At 44.3% G+C, this 19,899-nt stretch overlaps 1 protein-coding gene across 4 annotated transcripts in view; it reads left to right on the top strand.

Annotated features, from left to right (window-relative positions):
• The window catches only part of LOC120230979 (histone-arginine methyltransferase CARM1-like), a 253,326-nt gene that overhangs the window by 138,873 nt on the left and 94,554 nt on the right, over positions 1–19,899 (top strand). For 3 of the 4 annotated variants that reach the window (XM_039230823.1, XM_039230825.1, XM_039230826.1), the window contains exons 3-4: positions 10,253–10,359; positions 11,204–11,308. In XM_039230823.1, the coding sequence (XP_039086754.1) occupies positions 10,253–10,359; positions 11,204–11,308 (212 nt within the window). The remainder of the gene's footprint in view (positions 1–10,252; positions 10,360–11,203; positions 11,309–19,899) is intronic. The other variant, XM_039230824.1, reaches the window with a different exon arrangement.

Raw genomic sequence — 19,899 nt, 5'->3', positions numbered from 1 at the left:
TTCTTTTTTTTTCTTTTTCTTTTAGTCATGGTAATACACTCTTTAATCCCCATCACCTGTCACCCATCCCCCCCACATACCCCCTCCCCAAAGCCCCCCCCCCCCCCGTAACTGTCAGTTACCAGAGCTTTTCTGCATGTGAAATGGAATGCAATCAAATAGTTTCTCCAGGATCGGCTCCTTTCAGAGCGCAGAGCCCATCCCCTTTATAACAGTGTCTGAGTCTCTTCATTCAGGCTGCGTGACCCTTCTGTCCAGCAACTCATTCTTAACTAAGGTGGGACATGGGAACCGATGCTCCTTCTCTGCTGGGTGGCATATGGGAATCCAGTGGTAGAAACAGAGCATCAGGAGCTATAAGCAGGGCCAAATACTTTTAGGGAGTGTGGACAGGAAAATGGAGCTGGTAAAAATGTGGCCACATCAGGGCTACAACAAGTTCTAGGACAGAAGTGTTGAGTCAGCCCGCCTCTGGGAGGAGACCTGGGTTTGGGCTACCCCCGGCTCAGAGACTGCAGAAGCCACACAACTGAATGTCTGCACACCGACCTCCTCACTTCTACTTTCCATTTCCTTTTAGTCTGTCATGTTTCTACTTCTCTCTCAGCAGCGGTCAGCTTTCGTTTGGCCTGTCTTTACTCTTCTTTCTTCTGCTGACAGAAGCCCCATTTTCCTTTGCGTTTAGATAGGACTGACTCAAGTCTGGTCAATTGGCATGGCACATTTTAGAAAGATGGGATTTGCTGAGGGGGTCATTCTGGAGATGCTGGTGGTAATCTTGTTCCGGTCATCGTGTCCTTCTGAGCACTGAGCATGAAGCCTAAACAGAGAAATGTAGATTAAGAAAGAGAGAAAGAGACAGCGATAGAAAGATAGAGAGACAGTTAAGAAACCGAGGTAGAAGGATAGAGAGTGTGTCTCAGCAATATCATTTGAGATCCTGGACACAGCCATTCTTGAAAATGGAATTTTATTCCTTGATTTTTCAGTGAGCCACAATGTTTCTGTTTGAGTTACACTTAGCTGAATTTCCACCACTTGTCAACAGAAGAGTTTTCACTGATGTCCTTTACTTCGAATCTTGGTCCTGCTCAGGCTCCGTTAATTATCCCTCTGCCCAAGGCTGACCCCTGTTCCTTCGGCTCACTGGAGACCGCACAGTTCTTAGATTCTGGGCTCTTCCTGTTGGGGGTGGAGCGTCAGGGAGGGAGGACTAGGATCCCCTAGGGATGCGGAGCTTGGCTCAACCTTCAAACAAATGAACAAACTTCCCTCCAAACCTGCCTTCACAAATGGCGAGGCTCACTATTCTGCATGCTAAGGTCAATGCTGATCATCTCAATAAGCATTTCGTTGGTTTTTAAAATATGCTTGAAGAGTGCCTCAGAAATTTGGTAAAATGTGTGACCAAAAAAAATGGCTCTCCCCAGTGCTTTGTACTAATGTTTCGGTTGGACAAACATAGTGTTAGGTAAGTGGTATATGGATCATGAATTGTAGGTTTGGATCGCAAATCGCAAGGCTTTGAGAGAAAAGCAAACCAAGTAATGCGTTCAGTTTCTGAGAGTGCGTAAGTACTTTTGTTCCGAGAGAGGCTGATTTGGCAATTGCTTTCAAGGAATGTTGACAAGCTTTGTTTTGTTTTTGTTTTTGTTTTTTTCCCCAAAAGGAGACAGAAACAGTATAAGGGAAAAATTAGCTTGAAGTCTGATAAAGCCATCCATTTGCCTAGTTTTCCCATGTATAAACAATAGAAACATCCAGTGTCTTTTTTTTTTTTTTAATGTTTGCTTATTTGGAGAGAGAGAGAGAGCATGCGCGAGCAAGCACGTGGGGAAGGGCCAGAGAAAGAGACACAGAAAATCCCAAGCAGGCTCCATGCTGTCAATGCAGAGCCTGACGCAGGGCTCAAACTCACAAACCATGAAATCGTAACCTGAGTTGAAATCAAGAGTCGGACTCTTAACTGACTGAGTCACCCAGGAGCCCCAGAAATATCCAGTGTCTTATAATAGTGCTCTGCCGACTGCTCAAAGACTCCCCTTTATATCTAAATCCTTTTGCTAATTTACTAAGAAAACCTGCTCATATGATACATAGAAAGGGCCATCCTTATGCTGAATCTTACTCAGCAGCCGAGTCCCGTGCAAGTATACGTGCTGGGCATGTACTCAGAAAGAAGACCAGCACTGAAGTTGTTGGCATCTTATCCATGCGGCTGGAGTGATGCCCTGATAGGTAGTTCTGTTTCTCGAGCTCTGCCCAGATAGGAGCAGCGCAGTCTATCCTAAGCCCTTTCCATCCTGAGGGGGAGGCAGCTGAGAGATAAGATGATACAAAAAATGGTGATGGGGGAATCCATGGAAGGAGTCCCTCCTTCCCCCCATGCGTCTGGGACACTCTGCTCTTCGGACCGTGATGCCAGGGGAAGGAGAATTGAATGGGGCAAGTGGCCAGCTTCGTAGTCTTTTTGTATATTGACTACAGGAAGATAGCTCACTTCCATAGGTGCCCAATGCCATGAGCTTAATTTGGCAAACTTGAGCTGATGGGCTAGAGAAAAAAAAATAATAAAATAGGCTGTCCGTAAATGAGTCAAGATAGCCCCAAAGCATGTCTGCTACAGTGTTTAGAGTTTGACATGTTTTTTTTTTTTTAAATCCACACCATGATTATCGTATTGTCAGTTGTGTATTTTCTGGTATAATTATGGGACATGTGGCCGGAACAGCTGATGCAGTCAGACAGGTATTACCCTTTCCTGCAAAGAAAGATGCTAGCATCTTGGTAAATAAACTCTGGATGGAAAGCACTACAGACAGTATCTCTTGTAAATAGCAGCTATTTAAGAGAAGCAAGCAAACAAAAACAGATCCCTTCAATCTGGTCTCTTAGAAGGAACAGCAATAAGCCGTGTCTCCACAGTCTATTGATCCGCGAGTATGACTGCATGCTGAAATTGAAAAGTAATGGCTTGGTAAGAAGAAACTGAAATCCAGCTTGAGAGTCAAAGGAGAATAATGAGAACCACGGCTGGAGCACGGTTAATATCTACGGGGTAGAGAAAATTACAGCTTCGTGTTTGTGGCGCAAGGGACAAACCATGGCGGTTTGAGCCGGAGTGGCTACCATGCCAGTTCCACACCCTCTTCACAAACAGTGCGGATAAGTGTGTCCTTTGAAAGAAGTCCCCGTTTTACTCCTACTCCATGCTGTGTCACAGGGACTTGGCTTTTATTAGTAATTGAGGGCATTTCCCCATCCCTATATGCCCCGCCCTCTGCTTCGCTTCTGGGATCTACCACTTGGGGCCTCTTTACCCCAGAGCAGAGGTTCTGACCCCTCTCCTCCCACCTTTTCTTCCCAGAGCTGCTGCAGAAGGAGCCAATATGCAAACGTGAACATCCATTTAGACTTAATTATGTTCTAAATAGCGGGCCTTTCTTTTCTCTCCTCTGGGAGCCTTCCTGGACCTACAGAATGAATGGCATCTTTTAAGCAAATGATGCCTGCAGATCAAAAGGCTTTTTCATCCAAAAAAAAAAAAAAAAAAAGGAAAGGCTCTTCTTGCCAAAATGTTCTCCAAAGGCAAAATTACCTGCTGGATTTAAAGATTCCTTCACTTCCTTTACTGAGTGAAAGTCCTTCCCCCTAGTTTGGAGAACCAAGGAAGAGAGGGTGGGTTATTACTGCATCTCATTTTGGGTCCTCCACTGAGAATTGCCCCAGATGGAAGGTTTGTGTCTCCCCCAGAATTCACATCTTGAAACCTCATCCTCACTGTGGTGGTATTTGAAGGTGGGGTCTTTGGGAAGTGTTTATAAAAGAGAGCCCACAGAGGTCCCTTACCACTTCCACCATGTGAGGACACAGCCAGAGGTGAGCAGTCTGCAACCCTAGAGCCCGGCCACACTTGGCGCCCTGATCTCAGAATTCCAGCCTCCAGACCTGTGAGAAATGGATTTCTATTGTTTTTTTTTTTTAATAGTTTCTTTATTTTTGAGACAGAGCATGAGCGGGGGAGGGGCAGAGAGAAAGGGAGACACAGACTCTGAAACAGGCTCCAGGCTCTGAGCTGCCAGCACAGAACCTGATGCCGGGTTTGAGCCCTCGAACCGCGAGACCATGACTTGAGCCAGAGTCAGACACTTCACCGGCTGAGCCACCCAGGTGCCCCGGATTTCTATTGTTTATAAATCACCCAGTCTGTGGCACCTTGTTAGAGTGGCCTGGATGGATTGACACCATGTCCTCCAGAGTCCTTCTGGAAACTGAGGGGAGGGAGAAATCAACAACTAAATTTCTTGACCTTTTTAAAGAGTTTTTTTGTTTTAATCCTTATACATCACATGGAAACACAGACAATTCCTTTATTTGCACACATTCATTTAACCATTAAAATAAAGGTAAAGGTGGCTTGTAAAGAAAAAAATTTTTTTTTCTGCCCAACGGCAGCCGTTGGGACAGAAATCGTCCTGGGCAGAGTTTGTTGATACTTCTTCCTGTACTTTGCAGGATGCTTCTTCCTTCCTAAATCCCATAAATGTATCTTAAACATATCACACAAGAGACTCCGATAGAGTTGTGACTATAGTGTCTGTAGGGTCATAATATTGGATTCTTTAAATGGCAAACGTAATAGAGCCGATATATCCAATTACTGTTTATTTTGGAAGGTTGCACATGTGTTGCATGGATACTGGTGTAACATAAACCTTTGTTGGAACCTCTCTTTTGCCAGTGTCCCCTCTGGAGACAGTTGTCCCCTCTGGAGACAGTTGGTGAGTGACACGACACTAGCCATGTTACTTGATAGTCATGATCTTGTTTGTTAACCAAAAATGATACTTTACAACTGGTCACGCATCCTGTTTACCAAATTAGGCACCCCTTATTTGGGGCTGTATTAAGAGCGCCAGTTTCCCCCCAAGTATGGAGACTGTTGAGAATATTCAAAAGGCTATTTGTTGAACAAATGAATTCACTGTGGGCTTTGAAAGCCCGAACAGCCCAGGACTCAAAGAACTCACAGATGAGTGACACAAACCATTGCTGGCTGTCTCTATGAGCTCCGAGGGAATCAGAGAAGTGCCAAGAGACGAGAGCTGGCTAAATATTATCTAATATCTCTGGGATTTTTTTTTTTTTTTTAGTATGTCTGAGAAATTTTATTTCACTTTATTTTTATTTTATCTTATTTTTCGGTACATTTGAACATTTCACTACTCTCAGCAAATTTCAGTTATACAGTGCGTTGTTAGCAAGTATAGTCACCATGTTCTACATTAGATTCTCAGAGGTTAGGCATCCTGTGGCTGAACATTTACATCCCCTTACCGGCCTCTCCTTATCCTTCTCTGTGCCCCCAGCTCCTGGCAACCACTTTTCTACTCTCTCTTTCTATGAGTTTGACATTTTACAAGAAGATTCCACATGTGAGCGATAACACTCTATATTTGTCTTCCTCTGCCTTACTTCATTTAGCGTAATGCCATCAAGTTCTATCCAGGTTGTCCCAAGTGGCAGGATTTCCTTCTATCTCGTGGCTGAATAATATTTCACAGTGGGGAATATATATTACATAACATGTGTAACATAAAATGTATATCACATCTGTATCCATTCACCTGTTGACAGACAGGCTATTTCCATGTCTTAGCTGCTGTGAATAATGTTGAAATGGACATGGGAGTTCTCTGACATAATGATTTCACTTCCTTTGGATTATATACCCAGAAGTGGGATTGCAGGATCATATGGCCATTCCATTTTAACTTCTTGAGGAATTTCCATACTGTTTTCCACAGAGGCTGCACCAATTTACATTATGGCCAACAGTACATGAGGGTTCCCTTTTCTCCACATCCTCACCAACCCTTGTTATCTTTTGCTTTTCGATGCTTGCCATTCTAACAGGTGCAAGGCGATGTCTCGTTGGGATTTCGATTTGCGTTACCTGATGATGAGTGACACGAAGCGTCTACTCAGGTATCTGATGGCCATCTGGGTGTCTTTGGAAAAATGCCTATTCAGTTCCTTTGCCTAATTTTTAATCAAATTGATTTGTTTTTTTTTTCCAGCTATTGAGTTGTGTGATTTCTTTATATGTTTTTAGATATTAACTCCATATCAGATGTGTGATTTGCCAACATTTCCTCCCATTCTATAGGGTGCCTTTTCTTTTTGTTGGTACTTCCTTTGCTGAGGAGAAGTTCTTTAGTCTGATGTCATCCCACTTCTTTATTTTTCCTGTTATTGCCTTTGCTTTTGGTTTCAAATTCAAAACATCATTGCCAAAACCAGTGTTGAAGTGTTTACCCCATTTTCTTCTAGAAGCTTTATGGTTTCAGGTATTGTATTCAACAGTTTAATCCATTTTGAGTTGACTGTTGGGATAGATACAAAAAAAGTAGTGGATATCCACTTTTGCCAGCATCATATTGAAGAGACTATCCTCTCTCCATTGTACATTCTTAGTGTCTTTGTGGTAACTTGGTTGAGTATATATACATGAGTTTATCTCTGTATAAACTCTCTATTTTGTTCCATTCATCTTTGTGTTTTTATGACAATACCATAATGTTTTAATTACTACAGCTTTGTAATGTAGTATGAAGCCAGAAAGTGTGATGCCTCCAGCCTCTGTTTTCTTTCTCAAGATTGCTTTGGCTGCTGGGGGTTTTGTGGTTTCATACAAATTTTAGGATTGTTTTTCTGTGAAAAATGATGTTGGAATTTTGATAGGATGGCATTGAATCAGTAGATTGCTTTGGAGAGTATGGAACATTTTAATCATATTAATTCTTCCAAACCCTGAGCACAGGAAGTATTTTCCCTTACTTGTATCATCTTCAACCTTTTTCATCAATGTCTTTCAGTTTTTCATGTGCAGATACTGGTGTCATTTCCTTGATTCAGTTTGTTCCTAAGTATTTTGCTCTTTTTGATGCGGTTTGAAATGGGATTGGTTTCTAGAAGTTCATTGTTGGTGTTTAGAAGCACAACTGATTTTTGTATATTGATATTGTATCCTGCAGCTCTACTGAATTCATTGGTTGTAACAGTTTTTGGGTGGAGTCTTGAGAGTTTTCTATATATAAGATCGTGTTGTCTGCAAACAGAGACTTGTTTTCTTCTCCTTTCCCAATATGGATGCCTTTTATTTCTTTTTATTGCCTAATTGCTCTTGCTGGGACTTCTTGTACTTTGTTAAATAGGAATGGTGGCTCTGGGCACCCTTATCTTCTTCCCAATCTTAGAGGAAAAGCTTTCAATGTTTTACTGTTGAGGATGATGTCAACTGAAGGATTGTCATATATGACTTTTGCTACGTTGAGGTGATTTCCTTTATACTTAGTTTGTTGTGAGTTTTTATCTCAGAGCGTTTAAAACATTTTGAAGTTTCAAACTAGTACCTGATGTCTTTTGAAGGGACTAAAATGCAAATATAGAAAATTGTAGTTTAATAGAGTTGGTACTTTTGACCCCCTGTAGAACTGATCAGGAAATAATTAGGTCCAGAATTTGAAGGAACATGGTTAAAAATCTTGTTGTAATTAAGATTTGCTAAGTCTGTGATGTTGTCTCCTAGAACAAATAGGAAAAACCAGACTAAAAGGACACTATAATTAATGGCCTTCATAGCTTTGTGTGTAGTCAAGAGATTCTATATGAAAAGTACTGACCAGAAAAAGCTAACTATTATTCATGAAAAAGCAGGCTGTAGGAGTGCTTGGGTGGCTCAGTTGGTTAAGTATCCATCTCTTGATTTTGGCTCAGATCATGATCTCAGGGTCATGCTGGGCATGGAGTCTGCTTAGGATTCTCCCTCTTCCTTACTCTGTACCTTCCTCACTCATATATGTGCATGCACTCTATCAAAGAAAAGAAAAACGAAAAAACAGGTTGTAAAACAGGAGAATTCAATACTATTATTTTAAATAATATAGAAATAAAATATAAGAAGAAAAGTTACTGGGAGATTTTATCCCAAAATAATATTAGTGGTTATATCTGGGAATTATTTTTCCTTCTGGGCTCTCGTTTCTGAATTTTTAAATTTCATATGATTAAATTATTTACAAAGTATTTTTTTTATTGTAAAAGAAAACAGTCAAAAGATAAATGTCACGGGAACAGAAATATCAAATCGTCTATTGATTGCCCATGTAGGAAGGAGTTGTAAAGAAATAGTGTCTGTTTTACTGTAAGATAGAGTCAGAAAATCTATTTTAGACAGGAGTTTTATTAACTGGAGCTCTCAAAAATGTCATCAGAGTCACCAAGGACACAATTAAAGATACAGGTGCTAGGCTGTATCATTCCAAAACAGTATGCCAGGGTAGGGACTTGGGAACCCAACCACAGGGCATTGGTTAAATTTTGGCACATCCATCTGAAACATATATCCATTAACAGTCATGTCAAGAGACTACTTGAAACAACGGGAAGGTATTCACAGTATTTTTTCTTTTTTTAATGTTTATTTATTTATTTTGAGAGAGAGGGAGAGAAGGAGAATCCCAAACAAGCTCCACTGTCAGCACAGAGCCTGATGCGGGGCTTGATCCCATGAACCATGAGATCATGACCTGAGCCAATATCAAGCTGGAAAGTTAACCAGATGAGCTACCCAGGCACCCCTATGGTATCTTAAGTGAAAATATATCTTTACAAAATAATGGGATAAAATTTTGCAGAGGAATTTTTACACAAACACACACACACACACACACACACACACGCACGCACACACACACATTCACGCATGCCCCAAAAGAACATACACCAAAATGTGAACAATAATTAATAGCTTGCATAATGAGATGATTATTTTTATTTTCTTCATTTTGGTTTGTTGCATTTTGTGAATTTTCTACACTTTTCAAATGTTGCTTTTGTAGTTATTAGAAAATTTTTGAACTGTTTTTAAAAATTATTTTTGAAGGATTATTTTAAAATTTAAAATTAATTTTTAATTAAAAATGTTTGTGTTTATTTTTGAGAGAGAGTGCGAGTGGGGGAGGGGCAGAGAGAGAGGGGGACAGAGGACCCAAAGTGGGCCCCGTGCTGATAGCAGAGAGCCTGATGCAGGGCTTGAACTCACAAAGCATGAGATCATGACCTGAGCTGAAGTCAGACACTTTTTTTTTTTTTATGTTTTATTTACTTCTGAGAGAGAGACAGCGTGAACAGGGGAGAGTCAGAGAGAGAGGGAGACACAGAATCCGAAGCAGCCTCCAGGCTCTGAGCCAGCTGTCAGCACAGAGCCAGACGCGGGGCTCGAACCCACGAACTGTGAGATCATGACCTGAGCTGAAGTCAGACACTTAACGAACTGAGCCACCCAGGTGCTCCTGAGAGACATTTCTAAGGCAAAAGACACAAAACTTGACAGCCTTGTGTGCTGTGTTATCTACTAGTGATATCACTTCTGGGATTTTTTTTTTTTTTTTGAGACTTCACCTAGGTATTTTTTTCTTCAAATAATAGAAAGCATTGCCTTGTATTCACATATCTCCAGTTATTTTACTTTTTCTCTCTACGCCTAGAGAATATTAAGTGTGGGGGAAAAAACCTTTTGTTACAATAGAATGAGGTTATATGGATGTACGTATGTATATATATTCCTTGTATGTTTATTTTGTATTCACATGTATATATTTTTCCTTATTATCAACAATCACCTTCCCCAGAGGACATACTGAGAATAAGCCTGTTGAGCTTTGTGAGCGTGGGACCTGGAAGATTCCACTAGCCCCGTCTCTGAGTGTTCCATTAAGCTCTCTCACATGACATTGGTGAATGCCAACATGTGTGACAAGTGTACATAAGAATGTCACATCTCAGAGTGGCACCCATAGCCACCTTGTCATTCCTTATCATGTGTGTGTTTGGGGATGAACTTGCCCTTTGAATCTTCTTTTTAATTTTTTGTTAATGTTTCTTTATTTTGAGAGAGAGAAGGAGAGAGAGTACAAGCCAGGGAGGGCAGAGAGGGAGAGAGAGAGAATCCCAAGCAGGCTCTACACTGGCAGCCTGGAGCCTGATGCGGGGCTTGAACCCACGAACTGCGACATCAAGAGTTGGACACTTGAGCTGAAATCAAGAGTTGGACACTTGACCGACTGAGCCAGCCGGGTGCCCCCTGCCCTTTGAATCTTCTCGTATTTTCTCAGAACTTTTCAAGAGCGTAGTGGTGAATCCTGTGGTTCGCTTGGTGTAGAAACGGGTCTGCTTTTTGTTCTTGCAGATCTCAGCTCATTTTCAAATACCTTGAAGAGCTGCCGGAATGAGAAAAAGGAGTGCTCGGTGTTCAGCCAGCGGACGGAAGAGGCATCTGCCGTGCAGTACTTCGAGGTCAGGACAGTCGTTCCGGGCGGAGCGGAGTTTCCAGGTGGCGCGCACCTGCAAACACATCTGAACGGGCCAGAGGGTGGAGAGGAGGCAAGGGACGAGGTGCTGCAATGCTTCTGAGAGTGTGGTCCCCTGACCCAGTGGCCCCCGGGCTGGGATCCTCCCTCTGTCGCATCTTGGCTTTCAGGGCTTGAGCAAGCTGTTCTACCTTTCTGAGCCTCAGTTTCGTCATCTGGGGAACATGATGCGTGTGCCTTTTGTAGTGATTGAGTTTGATTAGAGGATGTGTGGACATCATTTTTCAGGGTGCCTGTAACATAGCAAACTCTACTAAACAGCGGCAGTTATGACGATGATGTTTGTGAGCGTAAGTGCTCATGGCCCTGTGTGTACCCCATCACCCAGCTGGCTGGCTTGTCCGATCAGGATTACCATCGTCACTACCTCCTGCCTCCTCCTGCCCTCACTCAGGATCTCTGTCCAAGTTTTCTTTCCTGGCTCATGGGACTCATTAGAGACATTTGGCCTCTGGCCTTTCTCTCTCTTATCCCTGTTCCTCTTGATCTGTGTTTTCTCATAGCCTCTGCTTTCAGGAGGGACCCTGGGCACTTGTCTGACCAGTTTTGAGGCCTGAATCTATCCCATGGAGGATCTGTCTTGGGTCACCTTACAGTTTTAGACCTTACAAATAGAGCTAAGAAGACAGCCCACTGTGTCTTTCAGAGCCTCAGCTTGCCTGTGTTTTAGACTAAGCCTACCTGGACCCAAGTGGCTCTAAGAGCCAGACACTCATGAAGGTGATACTTGTGGGTTGTTGACTGTCCCTATCCTTGTCTTTCTGCTGCAGTTTTACGGCTGCATTTCCCAGCAGCAGAACATGATGCAAGATTTTGTGAGGACAGCCACTTACCACAGAGCCATCCTCCAGAACCACATTGACTTCAGAGACAAGGTAGTGTTGGCAGCATGTTATTATCTCAAACCATTTGAAGAAGGCTGGTCAAAACCTAGAATCAAAATTAAGCTTCGATAGAATTACCATTATGACCCAGGAATTCCATCCCCCTCCCCCATCATATGTGCCAAAGAATTGAAAGCAGGCATTCAAACCACTTACTTGTACGTGAATGTTCATAGCAACATGACTCACAATAGGCAGAGGTGGAAAGAATCCAAATGCCCATCACCTGATGAATGGAGACACAAAATGTGGTATGTCCATACAATGGAATATTGTAGGCATCATTCCTATTTATCATATCCACAGAAATGATGCAGTGCTGATACGTGCTTCAACATGGAGAAACCATAAAACCTGCTGGGTAAAAGGACTTACAAAAGCTTGTACATATGATTCCATTTACATGAAACATCCCAAATAGGCAAATCAGAAAGGAAACAGACTCGTGGTTTCCAGGGGCAGAGGGAGGGAGAAGTGGGGAGTGGTGCTTAATGGGTATAGGGTTTCCTTCTGGGGTCATAGAAATGGCTTGAAACCTGATACAGGTAACAGTTACATAACGTAGGGAATGTGCCAAGTGGCACTGACTCTTAAAATTTAAAATGAGTAATGGTTCATGTGATGTTACGTGAGTTCTACCTCCATAAAGAAATTAAGCTTTGAGTGCCAGGGACTCAGGAGACTGAATGCACTATCTCCTGGTGCACTGAATGGGTTAGGACCTCTATTCCTACCTAATGAACAGCTCTTATTAAGTGACTCTACTTCAATTCTTTTCTTAGACTCCACAAGTGCTGCACTTATTTCCTTCACAAAACGGATCTGAATGAGGAATGACTGCCAACACGTTATACAAGGATTGTCCCTTATTCTCCTACCTGTTAAAATACATAACCAGTGTTCAAAATACTGTGCTTCTCATCTTGGAGACAGTAGGACTGGTCACTGGAATCAGCCATCCCGGGATTGAGTTTTATGTTTCCTCCCTAACTAGCTGTGTGATCTGAGGCAAAACACTAAACCCCTCTGAGCCTCACAATCTATTCTATGGCCACACTAAATTCTAGACCACAGCCTTTGATGTTTGCAGCATTCATTCCTCTGGAAGGGTGTGGTAGAACATTGAAATAACGATCCCAATGACTCATGGCTCCCTGTGTCCACGCCCATTTGCAATGTCTTAAAGCTTTCCCTCTCATCAGAAGGTAGTCTAATTTTTTACCTTTATCTCTATGCTGTTCTTATGATACACTGTCACCAAAGACTGTGACACAGGTAACATTCTGTGGATTTCAGAGCTTGATGGGTCTTGTGGCTCCTGGCCTTACTTACCCCCTTGGAACCCTGAGATTATCATACTCAGTGAAGAAGACCAGTCTAGCCTACTGGCGGTTGAAAGGTCACGTAAAAGAGAATTTAAGATCCTCCAGTCAGCAGCCAGCACCAGCCACCAGTCCTATGAGTGGGGCCGTCTTGGCCCGCCAGTCCGGCCGCCCCTCCAGCTGAATGCAGAAATGTGAATGTGTCCAGGAAAGACCAGCAGAGAAGCTAGCTAGCCCTCCCATGGAATTGAGAGAAATTAGAAATTGTTTCCAGTTTAAGCCACTAAATTTTTGGTGTGGCTGGTTATGCAGTACTAGTTAATTAAAACAGAGAGAAAACGTGTGAAAAAGTAGTGATAAACTGGTGCCCAGCTTGCAGTTGATTAGCCCCGGCCTTCATTCTTCTGTCATATTCTGCTACTGAGCCCGTCAGAGTTTTCGGTCTTTTTTATTTTATGTTGGTTATTCCAGAATTTCCATTTGGCTCTTGTTCTATGTCATCATTTCTTGCCCAAGACTCTGTGTCTTACCCATTGGTTTCAGCAGTGTTAACGATTGCTGGTTGGAGCTTCTTTATCATCGTTTTTGTCCGCTCATTCTAACATCCGTGTTACCGCTGTGCTGGCTGCAGTTCGTTGCCTTTTCCAAGAGAATTGGAATTTCCCAGATTGTTCATATGCCACAGAATTGTGGATTATATTCTGCACATTTTGAGTATTAGGAGACTCTCAGTTCTTGCTGAAAGCCTAGGGAGAATGTTATTTTTGTTTTCGTGTTCCTTCAGCTTGGTCCGGTTCAGGCTGCAAGTTCCACACCACAGGCTGGTCTTCTGAGAGCTCTGTTGTGTGTCAGTTCAATTTTCAAAGGCTTTGGCAGTGCTATTTGGGTCTGCATGTGTGTGTCACCCGATGGTCAGTCTGGCACCTGGGCAGAGTCCTCAAAGTATTGATCTGCTAATTAAGACCATATTCGTGCATGTACCGATCTATGGTGAGCCCAGGAGTTTATTTTTTAGTTTTTTAAATTAAGTTTATTTATTTATTTATTCTGAGAGAGAGAGAGAGAGCGAGAGCAGTGGGGTAAGGGCTGGAGGTAGTAGGAGGAGAGAATGCCAAGCAGAGCCCGAGGCGGGGCTTGAACTCACAAACCATGAGATCATGACCCGAGCCGAAATCGTGAGCCAAGTGCTTAACTCACTGAGCCAGCCAGGTACACGAGCCCAGAAATTTATTCAGGAAACAAACAAACAAACAAACAAAAAACCTTTATGGAGTTATTTTGCCAAACTCCTTCTTCTCCATGATTTCCATGGTACTTTCTGATTCCCTGGACCACTTCTCAGTCTCTGGCTGAAAAGCTCACTCTGTCCTGCACTTCTATGACTTTGCTGACACTGGCCACGCAGAGAGAGGACAAAGAAAGAAAAAAGGCACCGGCGGGGGTCGGGGGTGGTGGAGGGTGGTCTCAGCCTTTGGGAATGACAGCATTGAATGCAGAGGTAGGTTGCCCTCCTGCCTGGTTTCGGCTCCTGTAGGCTGATGCTGTCCCTACCCCTAGATCACTTGGGCCCAAACACAAAAGAGAAGGAAGGGAAGGAAAAGAAAGGAAGGAGAGGAGATAGAAGAGGAAAAAAATAAGAAGAGGAAGGGAAAACGAAAGCATTTTCATACTCGAGATTATAGCGTCCTTTCTTGATATTGGAGCCAGAACAAGGAGTCTCCAGACGCTCTCTTGTCTGTGCTTCGGCGCCCATTTCCGGTGTGTTGACTTCAGGTCATGGAACGGGTGGAGGATGCGGTGCGATAGGACGTTGAATTCTGGTCTTCCCCAGTGCTGCCACTGCGTGCTTGTAGAGTCTTCACGTGCCTGCTCCACGCGTTCCGTATTTAGTGGAAGAGACAAGGGACAGGGGACTCTCCCCAACGTACCCAGGACCAGGTGCTTCTAAAAGGCACGTCTAGGTACTCTGATGAATGAGCGTGCTGAGACCAGAGATGGCAGTTTGGCCCCAGGGTCTCACATGTCTTGTCATATGTCCTGAGGTGCCCAGGACCCTGTCTTTGCCAAAGGGGCCCTTCCTGGTTAACAGAGAGGAGGTAACATTCCTCTCCTTACGATAGGTAGGCAGGGTTCGGATAGAGGGGAAGAGCTTGTTTCTTTTGACCCTGAATCTCACGGTCAAGATTGTGGGTAAGCAGTCTTATTGAACTAAGGTAGATATTATTTTTGCTAACTGAAAAAAAAAAAAAAAAGATCAACTCCAAACTATTGATTGCTATGTGGTTTGAAGATATTTCCTAGAGGTAATACTTTTGCTTAGGGAAACTTCTCTCCCTCCGAAGTTGCTTAGTTTTCGTCTACAACCTGTTTTCTATTATCTACAATCTATGTTCCATATTATTTATAATCTGTTTTTAATTCTGGGGTTGACAGCTTCTAAAGACCACTCCCCAAACGACTGATCATATGAATAACTTGCATCCTAATCTTTGACACAACTTCACAGGGATTATGTCACTTGACCCTTTCACTTGTGTATCTTTTCATCCATAAAAATGAAGGTACTGGACGGGATCATCTTTAAGGTCACCCACAGCTGTAACCTCATTTGATTTTGCACAAATACGCTTTTCCTGCCAGCCCGAAACAGGTGTGTCTGCCAGTGAAATAAAATAGACATCTATCTGTTGGGGTTTATGAAGGTGAAAATTAATCACATCGTTGATTATTAATTATACCTCTTTCCCCTTCTGAGTTCCGAACCAATTTAGAAGTAGACACAGACGTCAGGTAGAAGTAATATCAGCTTTACAGTTAGTGGTGCTGCTTGGAGAACAGGGCTTGCGCCTGTGACCAAATAAGGCCCTCCTATTTCTTTGTCCCCAGTCTGAACTTTTCCACCCATTTGTCCGCTGGACACGCAGTCTCCCCGGACAAACCAGAGCCTGCCATGCCAGCTTGCATGTGGGGAACTCAAGAGCATGTGCCTGATCAGGGGGCAGGCAGGCTGGCCCCTTCCAGGTGCCAGGCTGGGCACACTTGTTCCTATTTCCCAGTGTGCCCGGACACATCGGTCACTCCTCCTATGAAGGAAGAAGAGGAAGATCAGTGATTTTTCCAGTACTGACCTCTCCTGGGAGTCCGTATCCCCTCCCCTCTGAGTACTGAAACAGCTAAGTATCCTACTTTTTAAAAAAAATTTCTTTGTGTCTTTATTTTGAGAGACAGAGACAGACAGGGTGTGAGCAGGGGCGGGGCAGAGAGAGAGGGAGACACAGACTCTGAAATAGGCTCCAGGCTCCGAGCTGTCAGCACAGAGCCCGACGCGGGGCTCGAACCCACGGACTGTGAGACCATGACCTGAGCCGAAGTGGGATGCTTAGCCGACTGAGCCCCCCAGGCGCCCCCAGCCATCCTACTTTTAATGTCTCAAGAATCCCTTCCATCCTGGGCAAACTAGAACAGTTGCTCACCCCAACTCTGAATCTACCAAATCTACCACAAATCCACAAACCTTTTTAAATCCTTATTTGTTTCCTTTATCATTTGAAGAGCATTCTGGAATAGCCCTATGAGGCCATGGAGGATGCTGCCTTTTCACTAAGCCCCTTGCATTCTTCCTCGGTGAAATTAGTTACCTAAGGGGCATGGGTTGAGCATGATCAGTACCTATGGCTGTTATTTACTGAGGATCTTAGTGTGTGTGAGCACCATGCCAAGAACTTTCCATACACTGTTTCTGTCTTAATCAGGCTGCTTGAGCAAAACTACCATAGACAGGGCAGTTTAAACAACAAACACTTACTTCTCATTGTCCTGGAGGCTGGGAAGTCCAAGGTCAGTGCGTTGGTAGTTTCTGGGGAGGAGTCATGCCCTGGCTCACACATAGGTGTTCTTGTTACAATATCTTCACACGACCCAGAAGGATGGGAAGCAAGTTCTCTTGTGCCTTATAGGGTCAGAATCCCCTTCATGATGGCTCTGCCCTTGTGACCTCGTTACTTCCCAAACGCCCCGTCTCCTAATACCATCCCATTGGGGATTAGAGTTTCAACATTTGAACTTTAGGGGGACACAGATAGTGCACATAGCAGGTTCCTTTGATCTTCATGAGACAAAAGCGAGTATCATTGCTCCTTTCGACACAAAAGAACTAAGGGCTGAAGATGTTGTGAATATACCTGAGTTTATACAACTAGGCAATGAAAAGGCCAGGATTTGAACCCAGTTAGTCTTACTTTAGAGCACCCCCCCTACCCACACATAACCCCTGAAAGGAACTGTGAAAATTGCCAAGGGAGAATTTTATCTCTCAGAGCTTAAGGACAGTGCGGAAACATTTGGCCACTTAGGTATCCCCTTGCATGTGTGAGGTAGCATGGAGCAATCGTTAGGGTCGAGTTCTAGAACTGGAAAGCCAAGTTCAACCTGTAGCCGGGTCACTTACCATGCACCTGCTGTAGGCCTTTATGCCGTTTGCCTTGAGGTCTTGGGCAAGATGGCTACTGGCTCTGGGCTTTAATCTCCTTTATCTTTTAGAGTGGTGACTACTTCTTGCAGTCCTTGCTAGGTGCACATGGAGTGCTCAGTGACCCACGGGGGATACTCAGCACCTAGTAACAACTACTGTTATTGTCACCGGTGGTATTGGGGATGGTGCTGGGGTGTCTGCCTCTGCTAAAACTCTCCTCAAGTTTCACGTCTTGATTTTCCCCCCCATTCTGCCTCCTCCGCATACTTTTAATAAAAATCCTTTCTTGGCCAGAGAGCACTGCTGGCTGAGGACTCCATTTGGAATCCATCCAGGAAACTGACCCCTGATGGAACTTCCCCCCGTCCCCCCACCTCAGAGTTTCTGTTAATTGCCATCTGGCTATTTTTAGTTTCTTCATTCGGGTGCGGGTAGAAGTGGAGAAAGTCCATCCTGCTGAGGGTGTGGGGCTGTGTGAGCTGTAGGGTTTTAATTTGGAAATGTTTTGACACTTCATTTGTCAGAGCACCAGTTGCTGGAACCTTGGGAGAAGAAGCGGGAGCCGAGAGCTTATTACTTTTTTTTTCTTTTCTTTTTTTTTTTCTTTTATCTGCGTTTTCACAGAGGAGAGCAGTCCCGCACCGTAGCAGCCACTGGGTGCATTCACATGTGCGGTTGGCTTAGGCAGAAGGGATTTGGGGATTTGAAGGCTTAGAAAAAAAAAACACCGTAAATAACAACAACAAACATGCAAAAGCAACCTGCTCCCGACTGTCAGCTGATACTCAGGTTTGCAGAGCCCCAGGCCCTTCCACCGTGAGTTTTCTTCACTATGGGCTCATCATCAGCTTGGTCAAAGGTCCTGGAGTCAGTCTCTCATCCTTCTCGGAAATTCTCCTCCCGCCTTGAAACGCTGTAGAGCCTTGGCTAACCCAGCCCACTAATGAGGTCTGACGTTCATCATCGACAGGGATAAAACTGCAGCAGAGGCCCACGCAGGAGTCCTGTCTGTGTGTGGTGAAGCAGCTCTTGCTTCCTTACTTTAAAAACAGAACAAAACAAAAAAATTTTTAAAAGGGCGGGGGTGGGGTTGCCTGGGTGGCTCAGTCGGTTGAGCGTCCCACTTCAGCTCAGGTCATGATCTCTGATTCATGGGTTTGAGCCCCGCATCTGGCTCTGTGCTGACAGCTCAGAGCCTGGAGCCTGTTTCAGATTCTGTGTCTCCCTCGTTCTCTGCCCCTCCCCCACTTGCACTCTGTCTCTCAAAAATGAATAAACATTAAAAAAAATTTTTTTAAGCCCAAAGCCTCTTTAATGAGGTATGAATCAGATCAAAAATTGATACATATTTGATGTGTACAACTTGATGATATCGGAGGTATCCGTGTATATCCAGGAAATCATCATCACCAGTCTACTCCATAAACCTATCCATCACATCACTTCCAGAAGTTTCCTCCTGCAGCCTTTTCTCCTCCTACTCCTCCTGCTTCTCCTCCTCTTCCTCCTTCTTCTTATTTTGTGATAAGAATACTTAACAGCAGATCTATCCCCTTAGCAAAGTTTTAAGTCTGTGATGCAATATTGTTAGTGGCAGACGCCATACAGAGGACATCCAGGAATTAAGAGTTGGGTCACTCGTCTCACGCAACTGAAACTTCCTACCCTTTGGCCAATGCTTTCCTCTTTCTCCCTCTGCCCAGCCCCTGGCAGCTAGCATTTGCTCTCGGCTTCAGCAAGGTGGACTCTTTTGAGATACTTGATATAAGGGAAATCGTGTAGCCTTTGTCCTTTTGTGTCTGGCGTATTTGATTGCGTGGACTGCCTCCCAGATTCATTCATGGGGTCGCATGTGGCAGGATCTCCTTTCTGAGGAAGAAGAATATTCATTGTACGTGTAGACCACATTTTCAAAAATCCATTCTTGACATCTTCCCTGTCTTGCCCCCCAGGCATCGTCTTTGACCTGGTGACAGCAGCCCCTTGCTCAGTGCTGCATAGGGAAGCGGAACTCCTGATTCCTGCTAGGTGCCTTGCAGATCTTATCTCCCTTAGGACTCGGGTGTCAGGCTTGTGGGCTGCCGACATCAGAAACCAGCTCTCCGGACTTGAGGGAAGAAAAGGGAGAAAGTACTTTCTCTAAAGGATACGGAATCCTCAGACACTAGGCGTGGAGGCTGCGTGGCCAAGAATAAGTTCCAAAATCACGTTGCACAGCTGGTCTCAGAAAGACAGCAGCGCAGCCAGACATGGGCACCACGCGTGCACAGGCTTCACCCACTGCTGTCCTTGGGTGTCGTCCTTAGAATTGCCTTCTGACGCGCCAGAACCTGGACGTGGCCGTGACCGCCCCTGAATGGGTGATCTGGCAGCCCCGAACCTGCCTATTCTCAGCCTTGTATGCAAAGAGCTTCTCATTGGTGGACCCTTGGCTGTGCCTGTGGTTTCACTTCAAGGGCACCACAAGGACCATCAGATGCCTTCAGCTCCCCTGCTGGGAGGTTGGTGCTGCCTCAGAAGTGGGGCGTTGTCCAAACACAGGGAGGGGTTCAGATGCTCACAGGGAGAGGCACAGAGGAATGGCAAATGCCCACCGTACCTTACAGTGAACAGACATGATATATGTTGTGAGGCTTATGGTATGGATAAAGGAGCCGGAGACACAGACATTTGACTAACTTGCTTTAGGGTTCACAGCTGCTATGTGGTAGAGTTAAATGCAAACTCAGGTCTCCCTCTCTCCCTGCCTCCCTCCCTCTCCCTCTCTCTCTCTCTCTCTCTCTCTCCCC

Source organism: Hyaena hyaena, unplaced genomic scaffold, assembly GCF_003009895.1.
Source record: "Hyaena hyaena isolate Hyena2069 unplaced genomic scaffold, ASM300989v1 scaffold_51, whole genome shotgun sequence".
Taxonomy (NCBI): Eukaryota; Metazoa; Chordata; class Mammalia; order Carnivora; family Hyaenidae; genus Hyaena; species Hyaena hyaena.
This window is presented reverse-complemented; position numbering and strand designations above follow the sequence as displayed.